At 41.2% G+C, this 27,281-nt stretch overlaps 1 protein-coding gene across 1 annotated transcript in view; it reads left to right on the top strand.

Moving 5' to 3' along the window:
* The first annotated feature begins 372 nt into the window (after nt 1-372).
* The window catches only part of LOC104538759 (teneurin-4-like), a 51,655-nt gene continuing 24,746 nt past the window's right edge, over nt 373-27,281 (top strand). The window contains exons 1-4 of the mRNA XM_010182082.1: nt 373-412; nt 1,176-1,390; nt 5,199-5,409; nt 23,751-23,852. Coding sequence (XP_010180384.1) covers nt 373-412; nt 1,176-1,390; nt 5,199-5,409; nt 23,751-23,852 — 568 coding nt within the window. The remainder of the gene's footprint in view (nt 413-1,175; nt 1,391-5,198; nt 5,410-23,750; nt 23,853-27,281) is intronic.

Below are 27,281 nucleotides of genomic sequence, written 5' to 3'. Positions count from 1 at the left end.
GAGATGAAATAACAAATTTATTTGAATTTCTAAAATTTCTAATTAGTCCTTGTTGGCAGCATGGTACTCTCCTTACTAAAGCCAAAATCTTTCAGGTGACACTACTGCCTACTTTTCAACTAGAAGTGTCCTTAGATAAAGGCTGTTTGCTAAACAGTTGCCTTCTTCATCGTCTTTATGCGCTGCAGGTGAAGCTGCGGCTGCTGGTTTTAGCAAAGGCTGAAAAGGCAATGTTCTGGAATTTCCTTTTTCATTCTGCCCCCCCTTGCCTTGGCTTCCTTTGGGTCCAGATTTTTCAAAGCAACCACCAGTTTTGAGAACTGCGAGTGTCTGAATCTCTAACCTGGAATTTCCCAGATGTGTTTTCCAGGGATGCCGGGCTCCCTGCTGACTCCTATGGCTGTTACAGCAGGTACTGATTGCCATCTGGATACCCAGGCTCTCCATCCTGGTGGTCACTCTAAGAAACAGATGCCTCCATTTCCTTGTCTCTGAGGGAAGATGGACAATCGTAACACGCTTTACAGATTGCATTGAAACCCAATTAAAACCTCTCATGTTTCCTAGTAGATATTACTCAAGTGCAGGGTATGATATCCTTCATTTTCCTCAGTCCTCTTTTGTTCTTTAGCTGTTTTTTGGACTGTTGAACAAATTTCAGGTACTGGTACCACTGTCAAGAATTAATTTAATAGAGAAGCATTGTCCTGTCCCCACTTAGGCACCGTTCATGCTGCTGTTCTCCACACTACCATTCCATTCTGTGACACGTGTCTACCTCGCTATTACTGCACATCTCTCTGCTAATTTAATGATGACTTCTCCATCTGTGAACTTCTATTCATTCAGGATATAATGTCAGATGATTTATTCGTATCTTCAGAATGTAATTGCACACTTTCTGTGACAATTTGAATAAAAGGCCATTTTTCTCCAGGTTGCTCTTCCCATGTTCATGTTTTCAAACCAAACAGTTTCTGAACAGTTACTGAAGCCGGGAATAACCCTGCCACTTTTCCTCCCATAATGATATGGATTGGCCACACAAAGTACTCTGAAGACTTCAGGACGTTAATAGTCTGTTTCTCAAGATCAATGTCAGAGATACCACTATGATTGGATTACTTTTAGGATCTAAGGCTAATCCAAGATTTTTTGTGCCTGTGTTTTGCCAGGAAAGCCCAGTAGTTTATTTCCAGACGACAGTTTTATAGACTCTGGAGAAATCGATGTTGGCAGACGAGCCACACAGAAGATCCCTCCTGGTATCTTTTGGAGATCTCAGGTGTTCATCGACCACCCAGTGCATCTGAAGTTCAATGTGTCTTTAGGAAAGGCTGCGCTGGTTGGCATCTATGGCAGAAAAGGCCTCCCACCATCACATACACAGGTAATGGGACCTCATTTAATTTAAATAATAGCTGTCTTAAATTGTATGTTCTTATGGATTATATCTTAAGCAATCTTGTGTATCACAGGTTTGTTTCTTTCAGCCTCTGCCTTTCCCCTCTCATGGTAACAGCAGACAGACCCCAGTCTCTCACCTTCATGGGAGCAAGATTCACTTTTGTCTCCTGCGCTGAAAAGCCTGCAGCCAAGTCCTCACATTATGCACATTGGCTGTCAGGTTAGGCTCAGATTGCTCAGGGCCCAGTAATTGCTGTAAAACCAAACAAAATAAAATTTTTACAGAAAAGCAGAAATCAAGATATAGTTATTATTCTGTAGGACTAAAATGAGAGCAGTTGCTTTTCTCGGCACACCTTGGCAAAAGCCGTATCAAGAAATGGCTTTCTGGGAAAAGCCCTGAAGAACCATCCCCTTAAATAAGGATTTTGTACATTATTTCCTCTGCTTTCCATCCCGGTTTCTAAGCTGTTCTTAACCAGATTGATTAATACCTTAGGGTGTAACTCTGGCAATGCAAAGCATCTTACTTCCACTTACACCAGTGAGTTACCAAAGTATTACCGGATTTATATTAGAGTTGTAACTTACCCTTGCCCTCCACTGTTAACTGAAAAGCCTAGCAACCATCAGAACTATTTGAGATATATAGAAATAGCCTGCCTTTATTTTCTTTTTGAACATACACATAAGTTTATTACAATCTTTCTGGCTAATATGGTATTTTCTACATATTAACACACCTGCAACTTATTTAAGTCAAAGCGATATAATAAATCTACACTTTCTCTGCTTACTTTTCTACGAAATTAAAATATTCCAATAGGATCAGCAGATCATAAATTCAGTGACACAGCAGTGCTGTTATTGCCCGTTTTTAATCAATCTCTTTTTACAGGGAGATTCAAACAGTTAAAATTAAAATTCTTGTATTACTTAAATAAAAAACTCAAGTCATGATCACAACACTACAATAGTAATTGTAGATCAGCAGTCTGTATTAACTCTTATTTTCTTGCTTATTATAATTATTAATTTCTGTTACAGGAAAATAAGAGGAGTTATTACATGAATAGTTTCATTTGTTTAAATAACAAATGTAAACTTTCACACCTAATCGTCAAGTCTATTGAAAATTTTTCAATGCATCAGGGCACTGCACCCAACCATAGTACTGCTTTAAGTGATGCAGAAGCCCACACCAACTTCACTATAGCTGCTGGGTTTTATTTAGCCTTATTTCTGTTGGGATATTCTGAGTGCTTTGTTTGTGTCAGGACCCTTCCCATGTAAAATAGCGTGGTTGTGCATCAGCTGAAGCCTCAGCTGAGGATAAGACATTGAAGATGGGATGTGGCACATGTTTGTCAATATTATTGCGATGCACTTGCTCAGAATCCTTGTAAGTGCTGCTTTTTGCATAGCCACTAATTGAGAGCTGCCAAGTGCATGAAAAAAAATCATCATCTGGACCAAAAACTCACCAAAAATTACCAGAGAGACATTTTTATTCAAACAATAAAAATCATGGTGCACTAATAGAAACAGATCCCCAAACACACCCTGTTCTGAAGAAATAACTTAATGAAACTGCAGATACTGAAAAAATATTGATACATTGCTTGTTAATATTTGATTTACTTTGGAAACTATTCCTTTTCCTAGATTTATTATTTTATAAACCTGCTTTCAATTAAAACATTGTTCTCCTTCTGTAAATTTTTATATGAAGTTTAATCCTTAACACTTAATCGCACCATTTCTTAGTAGCGTTAGAAGTTATTAAATAGGTAACCTGTTTTCTGTGTTGAAATTGTACACATTTCTCTCATAGTTAATACATATTACACACATCTCATCTTTTCTCTTGCATAATCCAGAGTATTTGCTGCACCCCATAAATCTACTGAATGAGTTCTGTATGTCCAAATTCTGAAGGAATTTTATAAACAGGACTTTGGCAAAGTGTATGCTTAAAGCAGTGATACAATCTTCCTCGGAAGATTTTAATAAAAGATTAATTTTATTTTCCCCAGCCTATCTAGTTGATTGCAGTAGTAGTAAAACTTTAGCCAACAATCAGGTTTTCTTCTGTTTTAATGTGTTATTTTTCCTGTTTAGCTAATCCATCTTTGATAGTGTGGGCCTTAACACAGTCTGTTCTCTTTCAGGATCTTTGAGTTAATCTCAAGGCTGTAGAACCTTAGCATATACTCCTGAATTTCGTAAAATGTTAGAAATCCTATTTACCCATGCTAAACCAACAAATTATTCCAGATTCAATTTGGAAAACTTTTGTCTGCCTGTGGTAGTCTGTCTTCTGGTCAAGGTTGCCAATGACTATGGACACTAATAAGTAGGAGCAAAATGCAAGTTCCAAATTTCTGTAGTCTTCCAAACAGAGCCTGCAGATGCCTAAACTGTTAACTAAAGGAATTTATTCTCATTCTTCTCAACAAATCATAATAAAAGTGGCACAGTTTTATTATGGTCTATTAGATTTATTTTTCCTAGATCAATTCATTATTTAAACTCTTTTTAACCTAGGCCAAATTTTGTTAAATCATAAATTTTAGGGATTGGCCATCACAGCTTGTTGGAGGCTTTTTTTCCATTTGTATAATTCATATTTATTAACATTGTATTTTATCTACGATTTCCTTGGTTGCAATAACTCTACTTGCATATTAAAAATCTCTGATGTATTAAAATGCAATGAAGCACAATCCATTTGTGGTGCTATTTACAACCAGGAACTAGGAACTTTGCAAAGTCATTGACATCCACAGCAGCATCTTGCAAATACTTATAAAAATAAACTTGTAATTTTGGCACGAAACCCTAAATAAGCATAATCCAGATTAGACCATAACAACAGTGACCCACTGTAGCTGGGTGCCTTGAAATTGTTTTCATCTCACTAAGCTTTAAGAATCTACATCTCGTAGATAGCAAGAAATGACTGGTCAGATTACAAATACCTCTAATCTTTTCCTTGGTGACCCATAGCAATTCTGGCAAACCACCCAGTTAGGCTTGATACATTTTTCTATTTTCCTTATTAGCCAAGATACAAAGAAGTTAACAAATAAGCTTCTTGTCGTTTTACTTACATAAGTGCAATTTAGTCATGGTCCCTGGACCTCAGGGAAGAGAAGGGTTAGGGGGGACCTTATCACCATGTATTAGTACATAAAGAGTGGCTACCAAGAAGATGGAGACTCCCATTTCACAAGGAGTCACATGGAAAAGATGAGGGGTAATGGATACAAGCTGCTTCTGGGGAGATTCCCATTGAACTCCAGAAGAACTTTTTTTACCATGAGATCAATCAGACATTGGAACAACCTCCCAGGGGAAGTGGTAAATTCCCCTACACTGGTCAGTTTTAAGAGTCACTTGACAGGGTGCTGACTCATCTCATTTAAACTATACTTTTACCTTGAGAGCTTGGACTGGATGATCCTTGTGGTCCCTTCCAACCTGGTATTCTGTGATGCTACAATTCTGCGATTCTGCGATTCATGTTTCTCTGCCTGTGTTTCTACAGAATGAGAACACATCAGTAGGTTCAATATCCCCAAGTCACATTCTAAATTAAGATGATTTCCTGATTCATGTGGTTACAGAAGAATACATTCATATATGAGCTATTTCCTAAATGGTTGCTTGCAGGCAGTCCAGAAACTTGAGTTCCCGGAGAAAATCCTGTTTATGGTACTTCTGTAGACTCAGAACAAGCTTGGGGGAGCCTGAAATGCACACAGACATCGTTCTTCTTTCTGTTTCAGTTTGACTTTGTGGAGCTCCTGGATGGAAGACGTCTGCTGACCCAGGAGGCCAGGAGCTTAGAAGGACCTCAGCGGCAACACAGAGCTTTTGTGCCCTTGTCCAGCCACGAGACGGGGTTTATCCAGTATTTAGATTCAGGAATATGGCATTTAGCCTTCTACAATGACGGCAAGGAGTCGGAAGTGGTTTCTTTTCTTACTACTGCTATTGGTAAGGATTTCCTGTATTATTCCTCACCTCCCAAATACGCCTTGAGGCCAGGTATTAACGCACATACTCAAATTGCATGGTAGCTTTGTGTGGTTTCAGAGAGAATGCTGTTGGAGATGTATTTAGCAACAGGCTGAATACTGTTAGGCCTTAAATATCTCGTAAGTATTTTGTAGGCCTTTTAAACAGCTACATCCGTAATGAGATTCTACCCAGTGCCAAAGATGGATTACAAGCTTGAAATTCCCTGCTTCATTTTCTTCCTTTGATCTTCTTTTTATTTAGGTTTTTTTGGTTGATTGGTTGGGGTTTTTTTCCCTTTCTGGATCAGAGGTATAGGAATGATTGAAGTGTGCACAGCAGCACCATGCAGCAGTTTTGTGTGACAGACAGTCCTGCCTTTGAGCACTGTCAAAATCACTCAAGCTGGAGTTCAGGCAGAGTACTGGGGTTAAAACTCCAGTAAAGAGCACTGCAAGGCTTGGTAGCAGGAACCACAGCAACAGGAATCTCTGTTTCTCCTTGCTAACAGAAAGAAGCTGAGATTTCTTAAGAAGAACAAATTAACTAAAGAGTTCTCTCAGTTTCTCTAGCAGTGAAGTGCCCCTCAGCACACAGGCACTGATTTGTTGCTGTCCAAGGAGGAAGAGATGCTGCCTGTGGGCTGCCTGACAGCCTAGCACACTGGATCTTCTTCCTCCACCCTGTAAATACCAGAATCTGATTCTGATTCAATAATATTTAATTTTAAATTTGACTGACCTGCTGAAATTGTTCATGTACCCAAATTCAGTTGGTTGTAATTTAAAGATTGCTCCATACAGCTAGCACTCAGCTTTCTTCTAGCCACAGTCATTGTTTAATGGACTTCTTTTCTTTGCTGAAAAAAGCAGACTCATTCCAAAGCTGCCATTAATCCCTCTCCCAGAAGAGACATTGGTGTTGAGTCTCAGCTGTCTGCAATAGTTACCTAAGAGCTATGGGCTCTAATTTGTCTTGGCAGGTTAATTAAAAGTTTAGGTCTTATTAAAGCAAAGTCATTAAGTTCCCAATATTCCATTTTAGTGCTAAAGTTTATCTAATGCAGAAATGAAAACACTGGTATAATACTCTGTGTTCAATTTAAAACTTGGAAATGCACATGTTCAGTCCTGTTCACAGTTAAGCAACACCAGAAGTAGTTGCATGTTAGCTTACGAAATTGAAGCCTTGCTCTATAGAATGCAGATTTACTTTTATTAAGTTTACTTTAACAATTCAAGTTTTTCCTTACACCAACCACCTTCTGACCAGAAGAACCTCCAGGTATTCTTCTGAAAGTGGCTTTTTTTCCCTTGTCTAAGAATGTCTTCAGTTTAAGATGTCCCATCACAGGAATGTTGGTAAGGCTTTCACAGAAGAAAACACCTTTAAAGCACAGTCACTAGTTGTTCGTTTTCAAAGTGGTGATAACTTTTCTTTTGGCTTCATTGCACTAAAATAGGAAAAAAATATACTAATTTCCCTTTGAACAGTAGGGGAATGGTAAGGTGAGAAGCATGTCAGACTGTCTTTAAGGCAATCCTATAATTTTTTTGTTTATTCTCAGCTGTACCTTCATCACCACATGATAAGCAGAACAGTCCATGATACATAGTCCATGATATATTCTATGTATTCTATATACCCCTGTGCACCTTGAATCATTCTGTGTTTCAGTACAAGGAAGTTTTCTTTTGCTATGCAAGACAGAGCTTTGTGCCATATGTGGGAATCACTTTGCCCACTGGCAGCTGTTATATCAACACAAAGCTATAGTGCACAGGAAAAACTGTTTAGGTACAAGCTATACACTTTGAAACTCATTTGAGATAAGTAAAAATTTTTGATAGGAAGTTGTGGCTTCTTGGCCAGAATTTAGCCAGAGAAGTGCACCATTTTTATAAGTACCATAAAAAAATGTAATATTCTGAACAAGCTGGTACCTTTCTTCTTAGTCTAGATTTCAACAGCTTGTTTTGAAAAAAAATCGAGGCAGGTGTTTTGTGTAAATGTACTGTAATGCTTCAGGACCTTTCTAGTGTATTCCTGAGGTCTGGCAAGACATGGTTGCTAGATTTTAAGTCTATAAATACTATAGTACCATAGTGTTGTAATTTTTGTCAGTGCCAGAGCAAAGAGGATACAGCAACCTGACACAGTGTTTATGAACCAGGGTGTAAAATTGCAATGCCAAACAAATAAATCAAGTCACACGCGATGGGAGCCTTAGATCTGCCTGTGTGGGGTGAGGAACCTGCAGGGGAGTGGTGTTGGCTGTCAGAGCCAAGCTGCCATTTCAGTTGATTTCTGTAGAAAAATCTCCCTTTATTATTGCACTAATGTGGGGCCTAGAGTGTGTTTGAAAAGTGAAGCTGTGGTGCAGGAAGAAGTGGGGTGCAGTGATCTGAGAAGAGGACCAGCAGCCTGGGACTCCTGCACTGACTGACAGACCCCACCTGCAGTCCTGCATCCAGTTCTGGGGCCCCCAGTGTAAGAAGGACATGGAGCTGTTGGAGTGGGTCCAGAGGAGGCCATGAAGATGATCAGGGGCTGGAGCACCTTCCCTACAAGGACCAGCTGAGAGAGTTGGGGCTGTTCAGCCTGGAGGAGAGAAGGCTCCGGGGAGACTTAATTGCAGCCTTCCAGTTCCTGAAGGGGTCCTACAGGAAAACTGGGGAGGGACTTTTTACAAGGGCAGGTAGCAATAGAAAAGGGGGGAATGGTTTTAAACTGGAAGAGGGGAGTTTTAGACTGGATATTAGGAAGAAATTCTTCACTGTGAGGGTGGTGAGACACTGGCACAGGTTGCCCAGGGAAGCTGTGGATGCCCCCAGTGTTCAAGGCCACGTTGGATGGGGCTTTGAGCAGCCTGGGCTGGTGGAGGTGTCCCTGCCCATGGCAGAGGTTGGACAGAGCTTTAAGGTCCTTTCCAAACCAAACCATTCTGGGTTTCTGTGATGCTGACCCAGCCTGGGCTCATGCTGCAGCTGCTTTGTGTGTGTACAACCACGGAGAGCAACATTTCCCCAGAGCTGCTGCAGGGGTGATAGAACTACTGGGGAAATGCATTAAGCATTAATTAATAATCACGGATAATAGTAGCAAGCACAAAATTGGTAATGGTGGTCGTAATGATAAGTTCAGAAAGCCAAATTGTGCAGTCATTCCTCGGGCAAGCCTCCCCTGTGAGTAAGGACTCATCTGAGTAAAGGACCACAGCTTTTTCTTCAGTAATAAAGATGTTGAATGGAAAGAGAGCTGATATTTTTGAAGTATATCTGCTATATTCCAATAAACTGAACTTTTCAGAGGCAGTAAAGTCATTGCAAGCTCTGTATGACAATATCAACTGCAATTACCGTGCAGTGCTTCTCTGCAATGACTTGGCCTCTGTTATCTAGAGAAAACTGGAAAAAAAAAATCTGTATTCCCACTTTGATAACACACAGTTAATTTTCTAAATTGTGAGTCTGTCCATCATACAGTTTTGGAATATGATGTAGCTATAACTAAATCCACTCAGGAGCATTAGCACTGATGTTGAGGTCAGGAGATGGCAGTTTTGTGTTTTCCAAAAGGATATGGAATCATCATCATTAAGGAGTCAGGTGGTGTCAAAATGTGTGCCCGTTACATCGCACTGCACGTAAACCTGGGGAGAATACAGCATCGCAATGCCTGTCAGAGCTTATACCTCTGCATAATACAGACAATTCAGGTGGAGGCAAAAAAAGATTATTCTAGGAAAGTTTTCATCTTTTAATAGTGTTTTTATATCCCATTCCTCTGAATTACAATGCCAGACATTGTAAAGGAATGGGCAGTCAAGGTCGCTTAATAATAAATTAACCTTTTTGTAAATGACATTGGCGGCACTTTCTGAAATTTCTAATTGAAACGCTTCTCTGAAAAGCTCCTTGCGGATTCACCTCGGCCTGGTAGCAGTGATTTATTCAGAGCAATCATGTATAAGTGAAGAGAAATAGGCTGAGGAGTCAGCTGGAATCAGCACATCTGTGACAGAGATGTTGGCCAAAAATCTGCTCGGTAGAAGCAAGAAACATCTGAGAGCCTGAAAGCAACATCTATGGAGTCAGAAAGTGTCTTCCAGCAGCTGTTACTGCTGAGCTCAGGCAAGCTTGGCCACTGAGAAACCAAAAGGAAAAGCAAAATCAGTGAGAGGGCAGCTTCTCTGTTTAGCAGCACATCACCCAGAAAGCAACAGGAAACACATGGATAACACCTAGGATAGGATGCAAGGTCTTATCTCGCTTTTATCTCCTGCAAGAGGTGACACTTAAATTTAAGAAAAGGATGGTTGTTCCTCCTGCCCCCTCCACTATCCATAAAGAAAACTACTGTAAGTACTTTCCTTCATCAAAGTGCAAAGCGAGCTGGCGGTGTTATTTATAAGGGGCTGCCAGCGCACACAGCACTTTGCAATATACATCAAAAGTCAAGCTTCCTTCCTGCCATAGCCTAAAATATGGCCACCCCCACACAGTCCCTAGGACAGCAGCTCACACACAAGAAGAATTCCCACAGAGGAGCAGTTCACAGGAGGACCCAGCTTACAAATGACAGGGCACAGAGGCAAACTTGGGCCTGGGAACCCTCCTTGTGTGAGAGGTGACATGAGTGACGCTTCCTTAGCTCTGAGCAAAAATGCCTCCGTGTTCAGCTTGCTCTGAGCACAGGGAAAAGGAAGAGCCTGAGTAACTCAGATTTGCTGCCCTTACTGTTGCTGCCTATGTGTAGGCTCACTTAAATTCTATCAACTTCCAATTCAGAGGGGATGTGTGTGATCCACTCCCAGTCTCAAAGCCATTCACATTATTTACACTTGCTATGCTGATGTCTGGAAAAGTCTAAATGTATTTTCATGTAAATATTGAGGAGTCAGGAGACTATGCAGACTAACAGGGGGTGTGATCGGGTCTGGCTTACACTTTCTTTTAGCTCTGTAATGCCTGACTTAAAACTCTCCCATGTACAAGTAGATCTTCAGGATTCTGAATGAGGAAAAGTGGTTTTAATGTCCCAACTACCCTTTTCTGAACTTCTCTTGAGTCTATACCTAGCAAAAGAGGCTGAAAGCTTAGCAGGTACATTGCTGAATCAGGACCCTTTAACTGTTAATGGGTCTCCAGCTGCTCCATGGAAGTGCTCAGTTACTACAGGTGGTGTTCTCCCCCATTGCATGAGTATGGTCATCTTATCCCTTCCCTTGGTTCACTAAGGGACTTGTGAGCACCTCCACCATGTGGTAACCCTCTACAGATCATTAATTAGCAGCCTGTTGCTTCCCAGACTCACAACTCTTTTCTTGCTCTGCACAGGGAAAGAAATATAGCAACATAAGAGAACATGGCAGGCAGGAAAATCACAACTTCAGTTTTGATGTTATTGATCTCTCTCCTGCAAAATAACAGCAGAGCTTTGCATGCTCTGCAAATAGCTTTTTGCCTTCAGCTCTGTGTGTCTCATTACAAGCCCTTGCTTGACAGATACTCTATCAGATGGTCAGTGCCTTTTTTTTATTACCCTTTTGTTGCCTTCACCCCTTTTTTGGTGCTTTTTTTCCTGCTCTCAGCTCTCACCTGGCTTCTCTGAGTGTGATAAAGCTTTTAGGTCTCAGCCAGGTAGTATTTAGAAAAGATACAGTCACTCGATTCAGGTAGGAGGCAAAAAGGGCATTTATAAGTCTCTGCCAGGCTGTGTTAGGGTTTTTTTACCTTGTGTATTTGGTCTCATGGATGCCATTAGCTTGACAGGTCTGTTTGAAAACTCTCGCTTATCCACAGTGTAGGCTCAGCTTATGCTGCAGCACTGCAAGGTGTCTCACTAAACATCCAGCTGGCCACAGGATTTCAGTTCCCTCTGTGAGAGTTTAATTAGTCCATGCAGAAGAATGGCAAGAAAACAGATTGCCATCTCCATCCGAGCCAAATCCAGCCCAGCCTGGTAGGGTATCCCCGGGAGAGCCAGAAATGTGGGGTCAGCTCCCTCCATCTGAGCTTTCTATAAACTGCAAGAATTCCCCTCTCCAAGCAGGTGTGCCTGGTGAGGTTTCGCTTTTTCATCCATCTTATGTGTAAATCTAATCTGTTTGCTTTATAGGGATTAACGAAAAGCAAACATAGCCTGTGCCGGGTTCTGGAAGCGGAAGGAGGGCTGTGCAGGGGTGAAGCCTTTCGCATCACTTTGCACTCCCTGTGCCCAGAGGTTTTTGGTTTGCTGTTCTCAGTAAACCAGTGATGATGTTTTTAGATGTATAGCAATATGGCCCTTAAAACTTCAGCAGCAAGAAATCAATTATAGCTTTATCAGTGCCCCCTTAATCTTTTTACCTTTTTCCCCAAAATTGATGAACATTTCCCACTGAAGTGAGGCGAGGGGATGAGCATGTCTCAGTGTTGGAGTTTATCTCCCTGCCTGCCTTTTCGGATGACTCCTAACAGATCAAATGTTGCTCCTGGTTCTTAAATCCCCTTCAGCTCCAGTCAGTAATGTTTGTACGTGATCCCATGGCACACCAGTCCCTAAATGTGACTTCTGCTGGAGCTGCAGCACTTCCCAGATACCTGAAGTCAGAGCAATTGTTTCAGGTCTGGATGTTATTTGTGATGACCTTTTTGCTCTCTGTAAGTGTCTGAAACCATTCATACATAATAGCCCTGCTTCCTGAGCCACCATGGCAGGCAAAATTATTATTTCAGGATTTTTCTTTTGAAAACGTCAGGCATCTCTAATAAAGGGGAAATTAGGGACACATCTCAAAGATAATTAAATAATACGAAGCCTGTAAAAGTCAGATGCTTGGCTGTAAAAACTTCCACAGCTGCTTTTTCCATATAAGGTGTATCTCTTTATTTATGCCCTGTGAGTAAAAGCTAGCAGTAGAAAATTACAGTGTGTAAAACTATCTTAGCTTTAAAGAAAAGATGCAATAATTTACTTAATGTTACACTAGAGCTCTTTCTTGATTTTTTATTTTGATTTTTATATGTACACTCCTCTTTCAATAGATCCTATGATTACAAGTGATGATTTGGATGGGAAAAGTAGACAAGCAGACACATATATTCATTTATATTGTTGTACAAAAGAAATTAAGCCATGTTTGCAAAGACTGCTTGGATGCCAGTAAGTGTTTATCTCAGTCGAAGTCAGACATCTGAATGTCTGTAATGATCTGGATTTTGACTGGTTTGGATCATGCTTTGAAGTGGTAGAAAAATGAAGGTAGATTTGTCTTTTGGAAAACCTTTGCCCACATCTGTACTTACATAGGCTGGGAGCCTTGAACTTGCTTGTCAGACTGGTTGCAGGCAGGCAAGTTCTCTTGATCTGCCAGAGCCTGTACAAAAGGTTTATTGATTGGGGTAATTACTTTAGTTTTAGGGTCAAGAAAAGGTTTACTTAATACTGAAGTTAAAGCTTTTTCTTTCTTTCTTTCTGTTATTTCTGTTCTTTTTTTTCAGTTCATTTTTTTTTTCAGAACAGCAGAATTCTTTCTTAATAACACAGCATACAGTGCTATCGGAGCGTTTCTGGAGAAATGTGTAAAAGGGTGCATATGGTTTTCATTTTTACACTTTTGTATATAGCTCTTTCCGTGCACCCCAGACTGCAGGCTAATATAAGCACAGCTTGTTTTATTCCTGTGTCGTATTACCGAGCTGCAAGAACAGCTCTGTACTGACTTTTCTTGCCATGAATGCTCCCCTGCTAACACACAGAAATAAGGTTGTGGGAGTTACTCTTCGCCACTTTGGCAAACAAAGGGAGAACTCTTTCTGTACTGGAACAACGGGCTTAAGACTTAATTTTCCAAAAGCTGCGTTGAAGTGTATGTACTTGTATTAATTTAATTGTCCACACAAGAGAACAGAAACCAACTGTGTTGGCAGCTCTGGGGTTACCAGACCAGTCCCTCCTTTTGCACAGGGACGAGTGGGATGAGGAAGACATGGTCTGCACAGTAACTCCTGGCATATGTTGACATTTTAAATGATAACACCTGCTCTGTGTATTAGATATGTGACTGCTTGCTTTATCTAAGTGCTACAACAGTCTCAGAAAAAGAGTTAAACAAATGTTGTTAAACTGATTTCTCTTGCTGGAGGCTCTGAGAAGGAACAGGGTTTGACTGAATTTGGGCAGTGAGTTCTCTACAGGCAGAAATGAAGCCATGAATTCTACTTTTCAGGAGGGCAGATCTGACATAAACCTAGAGGAGACTCGGGCCCTTCTGTAGCAGTGGCTGGATCCAGGCATCGTGTTTGAGAGCACATCCCTAGTACCAGGTGCGCACCTAATTGAACCTCAGACATCAGCCATTCCACCTGGTACATCCTTATCTATCTGCCTGGATGTACTTGCTAAAGACTTTATGTAAAATGAAACCTAATCTTAAATGCATCCAAAATTATAGCATTACCAAGGTTTCATGGCATTTGTTTGACCAAATGAGATCACACTTGAGGGTCTCTGTGTGTGTATGCAAGAATGGTTTGCTTTTTTCCTCTAGAATACACCAACTTACATCATCATTTAAAATGAAACTCAAGGCCAGCTTTAGCCTTGCCCTGAGCTACACAAGCAGAAATTGGAATGTACTGAACGTGAAGTAACTTCCCGCTTGCAAGTGCAGCTCCAGAAGTTGAACCCTGAAGGCTGAATAATTGTTGTTTCCTGTATTAGTTTGTAACAATTTATGAGTTTGAAGGAACAGAAAAAAAGAGAAATCCTTTGCAATCCCTTGGGCAAACTGGGGATATGAGAGTTTCATTTACTGAAGCAAAATTCAGGCTTAAAAATATTCCAACTGCAAAAAAAAAGGGGAAAACTAGGCAGAAAAGAAACATTTGCAAGGCATTTTTCTAGATCTCCACAGCCTTGTCATGTTTATGTTACAAGTATGGGATAAAAGTGGTGGTGTGCTTAGAAGCTGCATTGTAGAAGGAAGAAGGCGGCTTCAGCCCAACAGCTACTCTTTGTTTAAAATCATTCCCTGATTTTTTTTTCCCAGCTAACTTCTAACCTGTGATCACATTTCAAGTGATGCAGAACAGAGGGTTTTTCAGATGGTCAATGTATGATTCCTTAAGAACTGTATTTCATAGGCCATCTCATGCTTTTAGCATTGCTCACATTCCCAGGGAAGGGAACAGTGTTCCCTGTATGTCCCTATGAACAGCAGAAATACATTAAGTTTTCTAAAAGTTGCCTTCATTCTGGTCCCAGTGAAGTCAGAGGAGATTTGGCCATTAACTTAAATGGTAGTATACATAGAGCAGTGCCCAAGTGCTTTTGAAATACCTTATGCTTTCAGCCATCTGATAGCTTTAGATTAGAAGGCATTCTGCACTGGAAAGATTTCTTCTTAAAAAGAAAGCAATGAATCAGGGAGATAATGCTGGCTTTCAAAGGACAAACCAAACTCAGACCAAATGCAGCATAGGCTTCTGAAATGGTCAGGCTTGTTCTTGTCTTTATTTACTCTCCAAACTATTCCCACTTGTTGTTTCTGTACAACAGAAATTCAAAAGTAGTGCACAGAAAAAAGCTGGTTTTGTAGTATTTCCAGCTGGACTTGTAGTCGAGCATGCTTGAAATAGTGTGAGAAGGAGTGACATTATTGTGGCGAGAGCCATTCTATCTGGAGAGATCTCTCAAGCCAGGCCTAGGCGCAAAAGTGCAGACATCTCAAGGGAAAATGTGCTCACATGTTGTACTGTCAAATTTGGCAAACTCAGCAGCTCTTGATGGTTTCAATAGGGAACCCAAACCGATCCTGAGCTCCAAACCTTCTGTGCTTCACCATCACCTTTTAAAATGGTCCAGAGCTGCTGCTGGCTGGAGTAGGCATTTGCTGTGAGTGCACCGGGGTATCGGGCATTGCAAATTACTTATTTTTTAAAAAAAAAAAGTTCTAGCAGAAAAAGTGTAGGGGTAAAATAACACACAATTGGATACTGTGATTGCTGTACTTCATTCTGATTTTTCAGAATCAGGAGTGATTGAAGGAGTCGTTTAAAGGACTGTCTGCCTGTTGCCCTTTTCCTAATTTAGCATCCTGATACCTGCATGTGAAGGTTAGAGTTCCACTGGGATATGAAAGCAAAACAGGGATATATGCATGGATCTTTAATTAAAGCAGACCTTCCAGCCTTCAGAAAAAAGAAAAAAAAACCAACAAAATCTGGCACAACATCAAGTGGCATTTGCAGTATCTGCATCACACTGGGTGCCCTACAGAAGAGGAAACTGTGAAAGAGCACTCAGAAATAATGACTGAGTTTCCATGATGCTGTCAAGACTTTCACATCGCTGGCTGCCAGGTGTGGATTACTTGAACTAGAAATGTAAAAGCCTTATAAAACACAAATGAAGCAGAAAAATCGAAATCTCAGCAGGTGAGGATGTGCCATAAGAAGGAATCAGTCCTTGCAGACTTCAGCTGAGGAAGGAAGAGGAGGAGCAAGAGAATACCAGACCCAGCATTTCCATGTTTCCTTTGCTTCCAGGGCATTTTTTTTCCTTTTTTTTTTGGCTCATAATGTCAAATCTGATGTTTGGAGTTATCTGAAACCTGGTTTAGCCCCTCTCACCTCCCTGTCTCCCTTGGCATTGTTATCACGGTTACAAGGGCAGGTGACAGTTCTCCAGGCTTAGACTCCTACCTACCCTGCAGTGAAATTCAATCAAGTAGCATCATTTCTTTGAAAAATAAACAAGACTGCAAGCTCTGCAGCTGGGAAGTAAATTAAATGTGTTCACAGAGCTTCAGAATCTTCTTTGCCTTTCATGTTATACTGCCTGACTTCTTATTAAAATTATTGCTAACGTAGTTGGGGCAGTGACAGGGAGCATTTTGTGAGAGAGAGATGTTATTGCAATGAGCTTGTAGGTGACAGCTTTGTGCTGGAAAAGCAGGTCTAGGAGAAAGAATGTGTCTTCCTAAGATTGCCCTGGTGCAGCTGCAGAAAATAATGTGAAATAACGTGGTGTCCCTTCACTCTCCCCATGGAATGTAATTCATGGTAGGGTGAGGGATGCTGTGCGGTCCTCATGGCCTTTTTGCATTGATGTGGCTCACACAGAGGGTTTCAAGATTAGATATGAACCATGGACTCAAGCTCCCTGCTGCCCTGCTCCATGAGTGCTCCCTCCCACTCAGAAAAGCATCTTCTTCAGCCAGGGGAACATGGCCAGGCAGAAAATAGGTCAGTGGGCAGTCATGAGGCATTTCTTTCTGCGTGGCAATAAATATATGTACTCATTTGATACGGTAAACAATTCTCCTCCAAGTATTTGTGTTACCTTCAGATTTTTTTATTTACTATTTTTAAATTAATGGATCTGTGTATGCATAGGGTTGAAATTTATGAGGAAAGGATGGAACCTTTTATGACACCACTCGGTGTATAAACTGTATCTCCCTGGGTTGGTAGATTGGAAGATATGGGAATTTACTTCAGGCTCAGCAGCTTCGTGTATCTTCTCAGCAATGAAAGATTTTGAGGCCATTTCTTCTGTAGAGGTGGAATAGACTACTAGCTGAATAGGGCAGACAGGTTACCTAAAAACACCTGCTCTTTTGTTTGCATCTCACTTCTAATATTGAACCTTCTCATTGGTAAAATAAGCTTCATTCTCTTTGAACCTTCATTCCAGAAACTGAGATTAGCCCTGCTTCATTAAAGTATAATTCTTCTATTGTAGCACTTTTCCTACATGTTTCTGACACCAAGCACTGCCAGTTCCAGCATAACCCTTTGAGGTTATCGAATGCAATAGTTACATTTGAATTCATACAACCACACTGCGTTGAATGGCATTTAATCGGTTCTTAGAAAGCAGTCCTGGTGCTTATTAACTCCCAGGAAATCTACTGCCTTCAATTGCCAGCTAAATAACTATTTTTTCCTTTGCCAATAGATAGTTGCTTCTAAACGCCTAGGGAATGATGATGCTTGGTGGCAAGTGGAGGCTATAAAATATTTATCTTTAACACACAATTGTGTTACTGCAGCCTCTAATAGGATTTGGTGTCAGGCAAACATCTGCCCTGGCCTCTGGCCCAAAGTTATAGAAACAAGCTATTAAGTTGAATGTTGCATAGTAAATAAATAAAGCGGAAATACTGTTAAAGTAGCTGTACTGCTGACCGACAAATATGGTGAGTATATAAAGGAGAAGTCCATCAAGAGTCTAACAACTTGTCTGCTGCCTTAATAAGTTTATTGTATTTTATCTGGATAAAGGTAATTCACGTAGGTAATTGTAAGCCAGGCTGACGGATCTTTATAGAGCTCACCACAGCAAAGTTGGCTTTTGCAGGGCTTTTTGTCAGCAGCAAAGTGGTCCCCTGAGCAGCCCATTAGCCTGGGAGCTTTGTCGCTGTCACACGAGGCAGTTTGTGATATGAAACAAATGGTGCCTTTGTCTGTGCCTCAGATTACCAGCCTAAAAAAAATGGGACTGGTAACAATTAGTAATTTCCTATTGAACTTGGCGATAGCCTTAAATGAAAGACAGTGTAGTGTGAAGTCTTATTATGGGTATGGGCAGGATCATGCCGGTTTATAGCTTCTCTCAGGGTAAGAAGTGATTGCAGTGGGAAAACAAGGGTTCAGCCAAGTTCCTCCTCAAAATCTACTAGCTGTGAGATTGGTTGTACCGAAAAAGTCCTCTGAGACAAATGGCAAAAATCCCAAAGTATCCTCAGCCCCTGTAAGTCAGTGTGCTGCATAAAGCAAAGCTGCTTTGCTCCAGACCATGATGTGCTTCTTTCTTTGCTTTAGTAATTAAAGCTTTTGAGTCAGAAGGACCTGAAAGAGTACTTCAGAAGAAGAGTTTTCCTCTTGGAGAAGTCTAGGCTTTCACACTTAATGAATGTTTTCAGTCTCTCATTTTTATGAATCTAGAAGCACTTTTGTTCATCCTCCTTCTCCTGAGTGAGGTTGGCTGAACCAGCATAGGGAGTAACGTATGCCTCAGACAAGGCATTTCTGTACCGTTCTCCAAAATGAGACAGCGTGGAGCTGAAGGCAGTGCATCTCATTATGTCATTTACTCCTTTTTGCAGAAGAGATCTGGCTGTTTACAATATTTATTCAGGAAATGACATGTTTTTTCAGTTGTTAATTAGATTTTAAAGCTGGCAGGATGAATACTTCCATACACAAGTGTCTGCAGTCCCCATTAGAAGCCACACCACCTTACGTTTTGCTGGTCTGGCCCCAGTGTGTTATTTGCTTTCAAGAAGTTTGCTCCTGCTGCCATTGGTTGTTGGAAGGCGGCATGTGAGCTGCATTTTCCATGTTCTCTTTGGACATGATAGTAAAACCATGTGAAACCATCATGCATCATCCATTGGCTGACCCTCCAATTAATAATCTTTGACCTTACCAGCTGGTGTCAATCAGATCCCTTCAGAGATTTGGAAGCCAAGAGTAAGCTGTGGGAGTCAGACTGAAAACAGAGAACATATATATCTGTCTAAAAACCAATTCTCCATGGTCTCACAGTGAAGTTTAACAATTAAATAAAACAAAACAAAACATTGTCATGCTTCTCTAAAGCAGTTCCCATGATACTATTCACAAAACACCATATGGAATTTTGCATATATTGGAAAATATAATTGTTTGTAAGAACATGCAAAATAAGTTGTAGAATGGAGACAAGAACCTAACCAGAACTGTAGTGACCTGTTTTTATTTATTGATTGGCAGTTTGTCATCTCTATAGCAATGTTGACTATGGACACACTTAAATGACAGACAGTTGCTTTCTACCACTAACCTTGGAGCTCTCAGAAAGTTAGAGTTTGCTCTCTCTTCTATCATCTGAGCCTCTGCAGTGGGTTGACCTTGGCTGGACACCAGGTACCCACCAAAGCTGCTCTATCACTCCCCCTCCACAGCTGGACAAGAGGAGAGAAAATATAATGAAAGGCTTGTGGGTCAAGATAAGGACAGGGAGGAATCATTCGCCAATTACCATCACAGCCAAAACAGACTCAGCTTGGGGAAATTAGTTTAATTTATTGCTAATCAAGTCAGAGTAGGATAATGAGAAATAAAACCCAATGTTAAAGACACCTTCACCTCACCCCTCCCTTCTTCCAAGGCTCAACTTCACTCCCAGTTTCCCCTTCTTAAATATGTTTTCACAGAGGTGCTCCTACCATCACTGATGAGCTCAGCCTTGGCCAGCAGTGGGCCTGTCTTGGATCCAGCTGGCATTGGCTCTATTGGACATAGAGAAAGCTTCTGGCAGCTTCTGTGGCCTCTCTGCTACTAAAACCTTGCCACACAAACCCAATGCAGCCCCATTAGGTAATGTTCTGGCGAAGTCCTAGCTTCTGCAACAGATGTGCAAATTTGTCCATTCGATTCTTCCTTCTTTCTAGTGTTTCCCCATCAAAACTCCCTAATTTCTTATGCCAAGTCACCCACCACCTGCTGTTTAATTTGAGAGTTAGATATTAGAGCAGCGTGCACAGACGTGTGTACATATGGTACGTGTGCATTTCGGAAGGGACAGAAAATCAAGTCAGCTCCCCAGCTGGTGCAGTCTGTGACCACTGAAACTAAATTCAGGCTTGTCTTTATCAACAAAGGTTTTTATGGGAAGTCTTAAGTGAATATGACTTGCTAATGCCTGCAATCTTTTAAGTAAAGAGAAATCCCTGTTTGTGACTGTACCTAAGAATATGGATAGGACCATGCTCAGTATTGCACACACAACTCAGACTTGTTGCTCACAAGCCTTACTTGTTCTCATTAGCTCTGTTCATGGGAAAAAAGCGGATTCATTTAATGCTTCCTCTATGGAAACGCTTTTTGAGCTACTTTGGAGCAGCTTTGATACAAAGATGTGCTACATGGATCGTCATTGAGTTTCAAAGTTTATTCTCAGTAGTGAAGAACTTTTGGGAGTGTGCAGAGACCTTCACTGCCCTGGGTCACACCAGGCACGTTGGTGTCCTTGACTGCTAAAAAATGGTGAGTGGCATCAGCCACTGAGGGGGACGAGTTCCTTTTGCTCTTCATTTCATCTCGCCTCTATCAGGCAAGTTACTCCAGGGCAACGTGAGCTGGTGTAAAATGAGAGCGTGTTAGAAATGTTACTTTTAGCAGTATTAGAAAAACAAGGAGCATCAGAGAAAGCAATGAAGTGGGATGAAGGGATTTTTAAGGGCCTGTTCTATTATTAATAGCTTAGGGTCTTCAGGCCACAATTAAGTTACTTAACTTCAGTGAAGAAGGCACGATGGGTTTTATTCACCTGGTTTTTTTAATTCCTTTTGTGTGGACCACAATGTGGTGTGATGCAGTTGGGGCACACTTGCAAAGAAGGGTCTGGGAAATCAAGGATTGAGGAACTAGTGATATACAAAGTGATATGTGTGCATATCCCTACCAGATGTATAGATTAATCACAAAATATGCATGAATATTTTGGCACACGTTAGTGTTGGTCGCTGTGGATGGGATCTGAGCAATTAGAGGTGTCTTTGATGACAATATCTACATCTGAAGTAGTCAAAGGAGGAAAGGAAGCACCGTGGGATGAAAAGTCATTAAATTCAGGGAAGTCTGGTTATCTAAACACAGGTGTGCTCCATTTCCGTGGTCCCATTATACATAGCCAGGATAGTGGATGAGAGTAATTTGGTTTAACCTACAGTCAACATCTAATTGGTGTACTGAGTCTTGCTCATCTTGTCCTAGGCAGCTCGAGTACCTCAGCTGAACCACACTATAAATGCTAAATATTATTGCCAGTAACAAAGTTACCCTTTAGCTGCTGTGCTGTTGTTACACTTTGCAACAGCTACCATGCCTGGTGCTATGTTGCTCTTTAGATGTTGCTTTGATTTTTTATTATTTTGCATAAATACTATTTATTGCATTACATAAATATACCGGGGAAGTTGTATAGATATTTTACTCCCTTTCAAGGACTCAATTTAGTCCATTAAAGCAAAAAGCTTGAAAAAAGCTTTTTAAAATAAAAAGGGTTTTAATATACCATAGGTGTTGTCATAATACTGGGGGTCTGTCCTGCGTCAAGCGCTGACATAGGCATTCCCATGGACTGCAAAGGTCATGAGTCTGTCACCTCTGTGCTGGGTGGCTGCAGCTGGCAGACCCCAGCCCAAAATGACAGCGTGATGGTGAGGCTTCATGCGACATCCAAGTACTGTGTAATGGTGAATAACACAGCCCTACTCCTCCTGCTCCCAGATTTCAGCCAGTAGAAAACTGTTCACTTGTTTTTTTTATCTGCTGCGTTAAATTTTTACCACCTTTTGAGCTTAACCAACTCATGGAAGGGTCTGACAAGTGCCAGAAGCAACAGAACAAGAGGAAGTTTAGACTTGTACCTGGGATGGGAGGTTTAAAGGGAAAGGACTGGTCCTTGCAGCAACAGGAGCTGTTAAATCTCCTTGCCTGTCTCATGATCTTGTTTCACGGTACTCACACTCTGTACATTCTTCATATGTGTAAGGATGTGAATATGCATAAGTAAATAATGGGTTTTTTAATAAATTACTGCATATATTTTGTGAAGACAAGAAGAATATAAACACTGTAAAAAAGCATACAGAAAAAATGCATAAAGCAGAATTATTTTATTTTAATTTTCAGCAGTGAAATGAAAACATCACAAAGTTCTGATGATTATCTATACATACAGGTTAATATTAACTTCTCATTTACAGGATGGATTTGTGTTTGTACCTGCTACGAAATCAGAGTTTGCATACCTAAATATCAGTATAAACACACAAAACCTGAGCTGCTATTTCGTTATCCTAGGAAGCATGGCTGCTGTTTGGTTGGAATAAAAAGAGCAGCTCAAGCCCAAATTGTTGAAAGCATATTCTGATTGTATTTCCATACACCATAAAGTGAAGATCTGCTTAACTATAGAGCTAAAGTTATGGAAAACTGACAGCACTTCTGTGTACCTTCCTTGCTGCATGGAGCTATCTGAGTGTGGGATGTCTGATGCCAAGACTAAAACCATAAGTGCTTGAAACTTTTTTATTATTAAAAGCTGCTGTTGTCCTTTATGAATGATTAAGTTATACCACGTCCTTTAAAATGTACCTCAGAAACCTCCGCTATTTGGAGAACACCCACACAGAAACAGGCTTCCTTTCATTTGTGATCAGAAACTACTCTGCACATCTCTGCTGCAGCTGTTTCTCTTCACTCGCACCGATAGGAAGTTTACAAATATATTTGCTACCACAAGGCCCGGTGAAGTACCTCTATGAAAAAAACAGTCATTATTCACATGGCTGAGATTTCCACCCTGCTCCATGATAGATGTGCCATCGCTGCCCCTCCTGTATCACTGAATCCAGTTTTAATCTGAAATGCATCTCCCTCAGAGAAAACATGAAATAATTGGGTGGAATGAACCATGGTATTCCATCATCTCTACAAGCCCTACTCACATTTACTCAGTCTTCACTCACAGCTTAGTCAAGAAAATCAAATTATTTTCATTCTCTTTTTGGTGTGCAATGTTTACCAGCTTGTGTTCTTTTATGAAAGGTAATTTTTAGCCCAAATATTCTGAACTCTCCTCAAAGTAAAAGTGCTAGATAGCGTTTTGCTTACCTGTTAACTTGCCTTGAAAGATGAATAGCCAGTGTTTTTGCCAAAGTCAGGGAATTTAAGATGATAACTAGAAACAGAAGAAAAGTGTGGGATAGTCCCATTCCTGTTCCACCAAGGTACAATGTTAGCCCAAGCACTTTTGGCTGTGTGTATGTTGTTGCAGAACAAACCAGACAGCATACCATTAAAAATATTGCTTCAACATTCAGACAGGATGAACCGAGGGGCTGTGAACTTCATAGGGCAACATTTCTATCATAGCTCAGCTCCATTTGGCACAAATAAATGCCCCAAATTGATTTGCCCAAGTCAACAAAATCACACCAAAGGTGCATGTTCTGCCGTGTGTATTGCTTCTCTCCAGAGGGAAAATGGTTGGAAATATAAGCAGGAAAAAAGACATTTGGAAGTTTCCAGGTACTGGGTGAGCTCAAGTCCTGGGTGCTGAGCAGCTGCGATTTAATCGTAGGATTTGCAATTGCTCCGCAAATTCTGCTGTGGTTGAGCCGCCCATTGCTGTAAATGGATGAGCACTGTTTATTAGAGCTCAGATGAACATTTTCAGTCCCAAATGCAGGAGTCACTTTGAGGTTCCAGCTGTGCAGCCATCCAAAGAGAGGTGTTTTCTTGCCTAATGAAGTATCTGAATTTTCTCTTGTTTTCCAGAATCAGTGGATAATTGTCCCAGTAATTGCTATGGGAATGGAGACTGTGTGTCTGGGACTTGCCATTGCTTCCTTGGCTTTCTGGGCCCTGACTGTGGCAGAGGTAGGAATTTACTCTTGGTTAACTCTTCCCCCTCCCCTTCAGTTAACATTTTTTCTTGTGGAAATCATGTTCATGCCTGTGCCTTCTGCAAAGTACACCTTGCGCAGCTTGGAGATGCTGTAGAAGCGTAGATATAGGTCTGATCTGTGAATTTGTTTGCTAAAAGTCACGACTGCTGTGATCTTAGCAGCAACACAGCCCCTAGCTGCATATGAACAGGGACAAAATTTCAGATTGGGAATTTTCTGTCTGGAAGCAACTTCAGACAACATGACTTGTAAATGTGGCATTATTGTTTGTTTAGCAGACTGCTTTATCATTGTGTGGTGCAACCTTATAATGATACTTTCTATTAAGACACCAATTATACCAAAATGAAGTATCTCTTTCATTGCTGGAGGCCTTGCAAGTCTTCCTGGGCTATGAGTGATGGCTGACAGCCCGCCTGTGCAGAGCAGAGCAGGGTTAGAGTAGAGCTGGGAGTGGAGTAATGGCAGGAGGAACTGGATACTCTGGCCAAAAATGAAAACATTTGGATGACAGGGAAGGAGACTTACCCCAGCAAACAATATAATACATTTTTCTGCTCAAGTGAAAAGTATTTTTAATAAACAATTTTGGAAGGACTTTTGTTTGACCTGAAATTTTTAGGTTATTTAAACATCTAAAAAACAAACTGAAGTACTTTTTAGTAAGAACACGTTTCAGACTGAGAAATCAAAACGTTGCATGTGCAAACTGCCAGAATGCCGTGCATCAACCTTTTCAAGGCCTTTTTTGGCTCAAACGGTCCAACAAACTAAGTGCAGATTTATAAATTTTAGGGAGGGAAGGTAGTGTAAAAAGCTAGTGCCCACACAAGGAGCTTTGCTAAGTCAGCGGGTCAGGCCTTCACCCCAGCCCATTGCTTCTTTGGAAAGCAGGCTGGCTCCTTCCCAAAGGAGAGAGCTAAACTCTGTCCAACCCCATGTCCTCTCCCCCTGCAGCCGAGCCTGGGTCACATCCCCGTAGCCCAAGCAGAGATAAGGGCGGCCGCACACCCCGCAGGCAGGGAGCTCTCTGCTTGAGACGGTGTGGTCCAGGCTGAAACCCCGGAGGTGTTTCAGAGTTCACAGCCCAGCAAGATGGATGTGGCCGTCTGCATCCCTCAGAGCTGCTCTGTCAAACTTCTCGCTGACTCAGGTTACACTTGGTTTGCATTTCCAAGGTCCTTTTCAAACCCGTAGAGCTGGAGACAAAAGGATGTTTTTTCCCATCTCTCCCAGCATATTTCTACTCACACCTCCTAACTTTAGGTAGGGGCAGAAGGTCAGGGTTTGTTCCCCCCAGGGCTCCCTGCAGAGTCCGTGGGGAAGGAGAAGCTCCTTCACTGTGAGTCAGGACATTTAAACTTTTGTTCTGAACCCACATTCAGAGGAGCTTACGTCCCTTCATGGATTATATACCCAGTTTCCTCAGGCACTTCTGTTCAGCCACGTGAGCATCTCCTATTTTACTAGAGTGCTTACTCTGGCTGATATGAACACCTCTTATTTGAGTCTGTCTTTTGGTTTAGAATCATCTGGCTTCAGATCACAGATTAATCTCTGCCTTTAGGAGGACAGATTAACACCTGGGGTGTCAAAATGCTATTTGTGTATGCATTTCCACCCACTGGGCTTGTTAAATGGATCATCTTGGCATGAGCGTGAGATATGAGGGCCCAGTGTTGGCTTCCTCTTGGTTTGCAGGGGAACCTAAGATGCTGCTTTTGACCTACAAATCCCTCAGAGGGCAGCAGCTGTGCCATGTGTAAGGCTGCTACAGTATCGGTCTGCAGCCAAATATTGGTCCCTGTACTGAGCAGTAATCCTTGAATAAGCAGGTCTCTGCCCAAGTGAAGATTTCTAGGTCATAGATTTCCTGGATGTTCCTTTGTTTCAATTCAGCCTTGTAATTCACCGCCCAAATGGGTGGGAAATGGTGGAGCAGAAAGCCCTTCTGTTTTTAATAGTGCTTAATTATTCATGTACTAGTAACCAAGTATTTTAAACTAAGTAAATTAGAAGTCACCAGAGGTATATTCATGGGCCTTTTCAAGGCCTCCTTGAACAAGGGAGATGGTGCTTTTAAGTTCTCTATAAAGTAAATGAATGATCTTACTCTCTGATGCTAAACTTTACAAGAAAACTGATGTGCATTTGGGTTGTTGCTACCATTACCACACTAGAGAATGACTATAATTTCAACAACTTAGATATTGTTTGTTGGAATCTGAGTGATCAAACAATAATTATCTATATTTATGGAAAAAGAGTTGCCCAAGTAGCAGTGGAAAATATCCAGAAACATCTTTTCTCTTCATTCCTTGTGGTACACTACAGAGGAGGTCTCGTTCATGCCATTACCTTGACGTTTGCAGTGGCACTTCCCAGGTTGTGCTGAGGGTGCTCTCCACAGAGGGCTCTGTAGAGCATCAGTCGTATTGCAGATGGCCAATAATTTATCTGATCCTGTACTGAGTGATCAGCTGTCTTGTCAGAAAACATGTAAGTCTTTCTCAGCAACCTCTCACTGGTTAAAGGCAATTATTCTTTCTTCTTGTTGAAAAGAGCTGCAGACTGTCCTCTTCCAGTACCTTGAAAGAACAGGCTCTATTACTGAGCATTTGAAATTTGAGACAGGGGGGTGGCAAATTCCATCAGCCCGGCTGAAAAGTGAAATTACAGACTGAGTTTGCTGTGAACCATGTATGCAACACAGTGTATCTTAAACAATTTCTGTCTAATATTGTATAGGTAGGTTTCTCCTTGCAAATGGTGCACTCGAAACACATGGCTGCAGTGTGCTCCCTTTGAAGTGAGCAGAGGGCTCCTTAGTAATAACAGTGGTGAAATGCTTTACTTTTCTAAGCCTCATTTGTCTTGGTCAGGCAAATATATTTCACTGCATATCAAACTGGCTTAACAGAGCTGCAATGCTTTGTGTTGTATTGAGGTTGCTATAATTCTGTAACAGTCTGACTTGTCTATAAGGACACATGGAAACAACACAGGATGGGCATTGCACGTTCGCTGTTGGAAAAGGTAGGGAGACAAAGAGAGGAATGTTTCCCTTGACCATGTTAATACCTCTTCCTGCGTATACTCCGAGTCAGGAACAAAGCAAAAGAGGTACAGTACATTGTATTCATCACACAGCCAATGGGGATGAATTAAGCAGCAGACTGGAATATTCCTTTCACATTTGTCCTGCATAAAAGTGTTCATAAATTGCCTTTCTGAGAGGCAGAAAGCAACTTTCTTGCAAAAATCAGGAGAGAGGACAAAAGGAGCATAAGGTGGCAGATGTGGAGAGTGGGAAAAGAAGAAGGCATCATCAGAGAGGAGCTGAAGGAAGCTTAGAGAGCAGCTGTTACTACAGCTTTGATCATGGAGGCTGGGGTCTGGT

This window comes from Mesitornis unicolor, unplaced genomic scaffold (genome assembly GCF_000695765.1).
Source record: "Mesitornis unicolor isolate BGI_N332 unplaced genomic scaffold, ASM69576v1 scaffold25020, whole genome shotgun sequence".
Taxonomy (NCBI): Eukaryota; Metazoa; Chordata; class Aves; order Mesitornithiformes; family Mesitornithidae; genus Mesitornis; species Mesitornis unicolor.
Note: the sequence above shows the minus strand (reverse complement) of the source record. Positions and strands in the feature narration are given on the sequence as shown.